General features: G+C 42.6%; 1 protein-coding gene across 1 annotated transcript; it reads left to right on the forward strand.

Annotated features, from left to right (window-relative positions):
• Positions 1–7,726: 7,726 nt before the first annotated feature.
• On the forward strand, positions 7,727–9,197 carry LOC136485676 (disease resistance protein Pik-2-like). Its single transcript, XM_066482523.1, has one exon. The coding sequence runs from the start codon at positions 7,865–7,867 to the stop codon at positions 8,603–8,605; it is 741 nt and encodes a 246-aa protein (XP_066338620.1). The 5' UTR covers positions 7,727–7,864; the 3' UTR covers positions 8,606–9,197.
• Positions 9,198–9,216: the final 19 nt, after the last annotated feature.

The raw sequence follows: 9,216 nt of genomic DNA on the forward strand, positions 1-9,216 counted from the left end.
AGACTTCCCAAGTTTTAGAGGTAACAAGACAAGGAACACTCTATATCAGGTTTTGAACCCTCCGAAGAGGTGGAGAGAATTGAAACTAGACATGGAGGATGAAGAAGAGGAGGGTGATGCTGTAGGTGATCTTAGTCCAATGGGTTGGTGAAGTCATTTCGAATTAGTCCTTTATAGATTGAAATGGAAATATTGAAGAGTTATAATGATGGCGGTCTGATTTATTATTTTTCTATGATTTTCAAGAATGGATTAGTGTATCACAGAAACTGTTCCTCTGTGATCACTACTGGAAATCGGCACTTTGCCGAGTGCCGCACTCGGCAAAGGGCACTCGGCAAAAAATTAATCGGCAAAGAAGCCTTTGCCGAGTGTTTTTTGTCGGGCACTCGACAAAGCCTTTGTCGAGTGCCGGAAAAGCACTCGGCAAAATGAAAATGCGAAAAAAACCAAAAATAATAGCAAAAAAAAAAATTCGGGGGAGGCCGCCAGTGGTCAGCACCCGTCCGTCCAGCGCCACCAGCCATCGAAGTCGTTGTATTTTTTGCGTAAAATTCGTGGCTAACGCGGCCGGCGGGATTCGAACTCACGACCTCTCCCTCGTGTGTCTGTTGCTCTATCACTGCACTACACTGTTGCTTATGTCTAGATTCCGTTATCTATCGTCATATATTATACTAAACCGAGAATAAATTGCTTGTTCGAGGCCCTCAACGAATTCAAATCAAAAAGTGGTCAACTACAAAGTTTCATAACTTTTCAAGATCTACAATTTCATTTAGGAAGTTTTTCCATTCGAGGTCGTTTGAAAAATTTGAATTTCAAATTTGAGAGATTCAAACGTAGTTTTGCATGATAAGATGATTTCAAATCAAAAAGTTGTCAACTACATAGTTTCATAACTTTTGGAGATCTACAATTTTCATTTAGGAAGTTTTTCCATCCGAGGTCATTTGAAAAATTCAAATTTTAAAATTTTCAAATTCAAACGTCGTTTTTGCATGACAAGATGATTTCAAATCAAAATGTTGCCAACTACAAAATTTCATAACTTCTCAAGATCTACAAAGTTTATTTTGGTCATTTGTTCATCCGACATAGTGGTAGTAACATTATTCACAAATCTTATATATCTCTCTTCTACTTTCATGAAACTAATATGAGAGATATGAGAGAGAAGTAGATTTTATGAACAACGTTATGGTCGCTTTGTCAAATGAAAAAATTATCAAAATAAACTTTGTAGATCTTGAGAAGTTATACAACTTTGTAGTTGAAAAGTTTTTCATTAGAATTCATTTAGAGCCTCAAAAATTGCTTTGAAAAAATGATTTGCCGAGGGCCAAAAAAAATGCACACGGCAAAATGCCTCTTTGTCGAGTGCCAAAAAAGGCACTCGGCAAAGACGCATTTTGCCGAGTGCCAAAAAATGGCACTCGACAAAATACATCTTTGCGGAGTGCCAGAAAAAGGCACTCGGCAAAGACGTATTTTGCCGAGTGTCGAAAAATGGCACTCGGCAAAATACATCTTTGCCGAGTGCCGAAAAAACACTCGGCAAAGCCATCTTTGTCGAATGCCGAAAAAAACACTCGGCAAAGCCGTATTTGCCGAGTGCCCGATAAAATACACTCGGTAAAGCTTCCGGTACTCGGCAAAGTACCTGTTTCCGGTAGTGGATTTCTTTTGTTTATCAATCGTTGTTGGTCAAGTAGATGTCGTTGTGATGTTCATGTGATTTTTAGATTTTTTATTAGCATGTTCTTTGTTTTTTTATTAAAAAGTGACCAGGTTACACATTTGTATACTGCCACCTTTCCAACTTCTAGCTAGGTCACTTTTGATTTGTTCTGTGTTAATTCTAACATAATATATTTATAGATAAACATAGCAACATCTATGACAACAAATTAGTTTGTTAAATTCTTTATGATATATATGTGTTGAAAATTATAAGTTAATTTTATTTTAACTTTTGTTCATATGTTTTTTCTTAAAATTTCTTTAAAGATAGAGAAGTTCTCATGACAAGGAGAATATGGTAACAAATATCAAGTTTGTTAATTTTATTGTGATAAGAAATTAAATTATTTTTCTACTATTTGAAACCCTCCCTCTGTCTAGAAAAACATGGAACTATGGATTACGTGCCAGATGAAGTTGTTCACGTTTGATCAAGTTTTTAGTGAATAATATTCATATTTATGACTCCAAATTAATTTATTATGAAAATATATTTTATATTTGAACTAATGATATTTATTTGATGTTATAAATATTTATATATTTTTATCTATAATTGGTCAAACAAGCATATAGGTGTATGCTTGTTAATAAGTATTTATAAATTTATAACTAAGTTATACGTGAGCCAATGAGTATGAAACTTTTACTACAGTTCAAGCATATAATAATTAGCCCACCATAAAAATTTCACCATAATTAGACCATAGGAACTGCATCTATGATTTAATTACAGAAAAGCATAGATCTAAAACTACATCAACAAATTTCTACTAAAGAATACCATATTATATGTTCAATGTGTAGATCTACTCATGTGGTATCCAACAAAATTTAATTTTCTATTTTATAAATTTTCTGTGATTTTTTATAATGTTTCATAGATTCAGCCGAAATAAATAAAAAGAAAAAAGACAAAACCGCCTTTGAAAACCGCTTGTAACTGGTTAGAGAGGTAAAATGAATGGTTTTAAAAGTGTAGGAAGGTGGCTTACCTGATTTTAGATTTTAGGGAGGAAAAACAAACTTTCATAAAAGTCGAGGAGGTAATCTAGACTTTTTCTTTTATTTATCTCTGCATGCATGTATCGTTTTTTGTTTGTTGTATCTGCGGCTTGCAGGTGCATGTAGCCCAATTGACAGGCCTGGTGGGCTCAAAAGCTTTTACGATAGAAGTGATTGTGGCCCAACGTCTGTGTGGGGTGGACATGATTCCACTACAAGTTTCCATTTCAATTCCTTCCACAACAGTGTACTACTCTAAGTGGCCCAGGTGGGAGAAAATTGGCATGGGCCCGTATCATCCAAAAGCCCAGCTAAACTATACCAGCTGACTCGGGCCGGCGTGCAGTGCCCAAGGCCCAATGTAACTGTTTAGCTTTGTATATACTCTGAAAAATAGCTTTACAATTGAAAGTTATACTGCTAGAGAAATATACCAGCAATAGACAGAAAAAAATACTAGCTGGGAGTAATAACTAAAGGAGCACAAGACCATTATTTAACGTGCATACTCAAGGTACTGCGAGAGTAATAGCTTTACAATAGAGCAAGACTTCATCTAAAACTTCAGATCGATATTTTGCCGAAATGCATGCGCGCGATGGTCCAGCTGCATGGTGCAACGAGCGAGCAGGGCGGCAGAATCCGAGACATCCGAGCTGCAAGTCCGCTCGACGGGTGCGCTGCGGGGCGGCGACGTCCGCGACGACCAAAGCTGCACGACGTGATGGAGAACGGGGCGGCGGGCGGGCCGCGCACAATGATGGACAAATGCCGACGAGATGCGCGCTGTAGTTGCAGCTGACGGCGTTGCATGACCTACAGGAGCGACGGTGGCCCGAGCCCTAGGGAGACGAAACAGGTGCTTGGGTTATAGGGAAGTAGAGTCAAAGTGAGTAGGATTATGGTTGGGCCAGATAGAAAATAGAGAATTTTTGACTCTTTAGGAAGGTTTTAATTCTGTAACTATAGCTGCCGCTGTTTCTAGATATATCTGTTTGCAAAAGACAAAGCCATTGTATACAATTTAGCCGCTGTAGCCCGATTTAGTCCGCTATTAGCTCTTTGAAAAGGGTGATTGCTAAATGTCTTAGCATGTTACGCTGCTCTTTAGTAGGAGTATTAGGTGTATACTAGAAAGCAACGCGCGGCAATGCTGCGTGGCCGCGTGGGGTGGAACCAGTTGTGTAGAAGCTGGATTTAGTGTTGATCTTTTAATTTTTTAGGATAAGTAGCAGAAAAGTACATGGGCTTCCAATATTTTAAGCAGATCATACAATAACGGATGTTATTGATATGTATTGATTTTTATATGAAGTATAGAATTTCCAAGTCTCATCTATTTTTTTTTAAATTGGAAAAAGGGCAACAACGTTCATAGACGTGGTTACTTAAGACTACAAGCACATGCATGGCTTTTAACCGGTGACAATAAACCTTTGCTTGATCTGGTTTCTCAAATATTAGTATCTAAAAGTAAACGATAAAAATACTTAAATATGTAGATGGAGAAACTAAACTGCTAATGCTGAACATTTGAATTATATTTGTAATAATACATACGATATTATATATCTATTGCATAGATGAGAAACTCAACAAGACTTGTTTTGCACCTAGGTCCCTGTATTTTTTTCCTAATTAAACCATGTCCTGATGTAGTGTGAACAACTGTTCTTATGAGTCAAGAGATTTGCATTGGGAACCCTGGAAAAGCTTCTATTATTCTTTTTTCCTTACCCACGAGCGCTCATCAGAGCAGAGCGCATACGCCGGCGTCGACTTGTCCGAACACGACCATGGCTACGGAGCCGAGCCGGTCGACAAGCTGCGCGGGCCCGCGCGGTCCTAGGGCCGGCCGTGGCTCGGCGGGAGGCAGGTCGTGGCCTGCTTGCCACACGCACAGGCTCTGCTACAGCGGTGCAACGCACGGCCGCCAGGGTCGCTGTGCCGCTAGGGACCGCACCCACGCAGGGGCTGCTGGCCCCGCCCACACCGGGAGGTGGAGGGACGTGCAGGAGTCGCCCACGAGCGAGTTCGCGAGGATTCGCGACCGTCCGAGTTGTCGGCTATATAAACGGGTGAGAGACCCGCTACGACCCGTATCAAATGGACCAGATCGCATGAACGCTCGATCCAATGGCTAGCGGGTGACGTGGCACACTATCGGGTGCCCGCTTTTGGTGCAGGATTTGTTTATAGAGATTTGGATTGCATTTGTTTATGTTCCTCCTAATCAGGCTCAGGGCATTTGCAAAATATTTCTTAGGCCAATCTTAATGGAGGTTTCCGTGTTCCAATTTCCAAGGCTCACATATGTTGGGAACAGTGAGGCAAAATGAGATGTTGAAATGGAAATATTGAAGAGTTACAATGATGGCGGTCTGATTTGTTATTTTTCTATGATTTTCAAGAATGGATTAGGGTATCACCGAACTGTTCCTCTGTGATTTCTTTTGTGTATCAATCGGTGTTGCACAAGTAAATGTCATTGTGGTTGTTCATGTGATTTTTAGATTTTTTAGTATGTTCTTTGTTTTTTTTTTTAAAAAAGACCAGGTTACACATTTGTAAACTACCACGTACCTTTCCAACTTCTATCTAGGTCACTTTTGTTTTGTTCTATGTTAATTCTAACAAAACATATTTATACATAAATATATCAAAATCTATGACATCAAATTATTTTGTTAAATTCTTTATGAAATATTTGTTGAAAATTAAAAGTGCATTTTATTTTAGCTTTTAGATGTTAATTATGTTTTTTCTTAAAATTTATTTTAGAAAAAGGGAAGTTTTATACATGACAAGGAGAATACGGTGCCAAATGCCAAGTTTTATTGTGACAAAAATTTAATTTTTCCTACTATTTGCCATATTTTTTTACCAGAAAAATATTAGAAAGTATAGAGAAATATATTTTTAAAAATAACATGTAACTACGAAAAATATTTTAGGAAGAAGCAAGTACCTCATCTTGGGGTAGAACAGGACCTTGGTCCTCTGTCACACACCTCATAAGATCTTGCTTCTCGCTCACTAATTATAATAATTAGAGGCCTGATCAGATTAGCCTTAAAAGCAGCCTTGATCCGCACACGTGTGTTCAGCGTTCTGGTGGGAACACGCTCGCGATGGATGATTATATTCAATCTTTTTCAACGTGCTCCCTGTTCTTTTTTAATTTTTTTCATCAGATAATGGAAGACTTGCTCCATTTGCTCTTCATGTATGAAAACGAACGAAGGAGGCCGAGATAAAATGACGTTGCCATTGGAGGAACCTGATATCTTAAGGATAATGACCCTGCTTAACGAAGAGTGGAGGCTCAACATTTGCAACTGAAGGATGAAGGATCGATTCTGAAGTCTGAACGTAAGTGGACCCCTGAACATTGATTTTATTTCTCTGGATATGTGGTAGAGACATGCCACGCGATAGTGGCTGAATTTATTTTTCGTTTTTTCTGAGCTTGATAAACAGCTGAATGCTGAAGCCGGAATATATTTTTTTCTTTTCTAAAAATATGTTTTTCAGTGTATATATCGTTGTCTGTAAACGGAGCTGGAGAGTGTGGATGGATGCTTATTGGTGGGCCAAATGTATAACCCCCAAGTGAAAGTCCTGTTGGGCTAAGAAGCTTCAGGTTGGAAGTGACTGTGGGCCAACGTCCATGTGGATCGTAGGGACATGATTCCGGAACAAGCATTATTTCCACAACATCCTACTCCAAGCTGCCCAGCTGAGAATCGGCCCGGCCCATAGAACATGGGGAAGGAGGTTGATTTATGAATCCACCTCTTTATTAACAACATATACTCCCTTCGTTCCAAATTGAAAGATGTTTAGGGTTTTTTAGATATATAATTTTGGGCAGCACTAGCACCCGGACATTCGGACGCCCGCACCAGCGCCTACTACACACACAGGCGAGTCCCGCTCGTGCCACTCCCCCACGCTTCCCTACTTCCCGCGCCCCTCCACGCCTGCTGCGCCGCTCCTCTTCATGCACGGCGCTCCAGTAGCTGCAGCAGGTGGCTTATATTGCAACATGCATGACACCCCTTATCCACTTTTGAAACATCCAAATGAAAAACAATTGCAACATACGTACGCAACAACTGAAACATTCGAAACATGCGTCTGAAACACATGAAAACAACCGAAACATTCGAAACATGCATCTGAAACACATTAAAAACACATGAAAAATACTTGAAAAACAATTGCGAACATATGCAACATCTAGATAAAACATTTGCAACATATGTGTGAAACATATAGAACATCCAGATAAACACACTTGAAACATATATCTGAAAAAAAAAATAGATCAAACATTGAGAACAGACACTTGCAACATATGTGCACAGTCATTGCAACATATGCAGCATATCGATCTACTTTTGCAACATTCCCATGAAACACTTGAAACATACCTACGAAACATCTGAAACACTTGAAACTTGCGTCTGGACAGGAAGGCCGTGGCCGGAGAAGGCCGCCGTGTTGGAGAAGCCAGCGGCGGGCAGGTGGCGCGGTGGATGCTCCCACGGCGGTCGCATGCGCGGCCGTGGAGAAAGGAAATATCGTTGTGTTTTTTTTTTTTGGAGAAACTACGTCGTACTGACGGTGGAGCGGAGGAGGCCTATTGGGCCCGATCGTTGGGCAGGCCCCGGAACGAGCCGCCCGGACGGAACATGGCTGGACGGACGCCCGTGGGCGAGCATTATCATATAATTTGATTCACGCACTTAGATATATACACTATGTATAAATATACAGTAAAAAGAATGGATGTAGAAAAGTCAAAACATCTTATAATTGGAGCAGAAGGAGTAATTCACAAGATGCATCATATTATAAAGGGCGAGGGTGGCTCTCAAGAATACGCAAAAGAATACCGCTCCATTCTCCGGCCGATTATTCCGATTAAGCTGCGCCACTGCCGCTTGCTCTTCCATCGCCTGACTGACTTCCCCGCCGCTCACTGCCATCCAAACATCACCGACGACTCCACTAGTCCACTACTGCTCTTCCACCCTGTATTGACGACGACAGCCGGCGGTGCCCCTCCCGTGCGCCGCGAGCGGCCGGCCCCTGAGGCAAGGGCAAGGCCATGGAGCTGGCCGTCGGGGCGTCGGAGGCGACGCTCAAGTCCCTGCTGAGCAAGCTCGGGAGCCTCCTCTCCGAGGAGTACGCCCTGATCCGGGGCGTCCGCGGCGACATCCAGTTCATCAACGACGAGCTGGCCAGCATGCAGGCGTTCCTGAGCAACCTGAGCAAGAGCGACGAGAGCGGGCACGACGACCAGACGGAGGACTGGATGAAGCAGGTGCGCGACGTCGCCTACGACATCGAGGACTGCATCGACGACTTCGCCCACAGCCTCCGCCCGGACCCGCGCGGCACCGGCTGGGTCACCGCCGCCAAAAAGGCCCTGTACGAGATCTGGACGTGGCGGCCCCGCCGCGCCATCGCCGCGCAGGTCGTCGAGCTCAAGAGCCGAGCGCAGCAGGTCGGCGAGCGCCGCGTCCGGTACGGCGTCCGTGACCCGGAGCCCGGCAAGGGCAACGGTGGCCTGGCTGGCCTGACGGAGCACCATGCCGCCGAACACCAGCACGTCGCCCGGCAGCTCGTGCGCGTGAAGCAGCCGGTGGGGAAGGATGTGCCGGATGCCCGGATCTCGAGAGCTGGATGTCTTTTGACGAGAAGAGAAAGAAGCCCGGCGTGCTGTCCATCGTCGGGTTCGGTGGTGTTCGGAAGACCACCATCGCCATGGCGCTGTATAAGAAGTTTGGGCCTGAGTTCCAGTGCCGAGCGATGGTCACCGTGTCGCAGAACTCGGATCCTGAGGTAGTCCTCATGAGTCTTGTCAGCCAGGTCAGGCCGCCGCCCAACAATGGGGAACGGCAAGGCAAAGACAGCTCCATGGACAAGAAGATTCCAGTTACCAGAAGCATATTGAGCCGACGACTTAGGCTGCCGTGCGGAAAGGATGGGGAGGATGGTAGCGCTGTGCTGCAAAAGCATGGACAGATACAAGCGGAGCTGAAGAAATACCTCGAGCCAAATAGGTATAGTAGATCCTAGATTTATTATAATTCCTCTACTTTGGATATTAATTGTCACACACATAAATCCGACTCTTTCATGGTACACATATTACTTCAACCACGGAGCCTTGCTTACCAAATTCAGTACACAGTTCTTCTAGTAAAACAAATATATTCGTATCAAGGCATTTTATTATTTAGGTATATTTAGTTAATGTTTATCGTCTCCTTTTGAATTATTGCTATTACTATTATTCAGATCTCCAAAGTAGCCTCCACAATAATCCGCATAAGATTTGCTGAAAAAAGTAAATCCTAAACATTTCTCATAAGAACTATGAACATCTATCCATTAATTTGTACTCCCTCCATCCTTTTTAACTGTCGTTGTCACTTCCGAACCAACAAAACTTTA

Source organism: Miscanthus floridulus, chromosome 10 (genome assembly GCF_019320115.1).
Source record: "Miscanthus floridulus cultivar M001 chromosome 10, ASM1932011v1, whole genome shotgun sequence".
NCBI lineage: Eukaryota > Viridiplantae > Streptophyta > Magnoliopsida > Poales > Poaceae > Miscanthus > Miscanthus floridulus.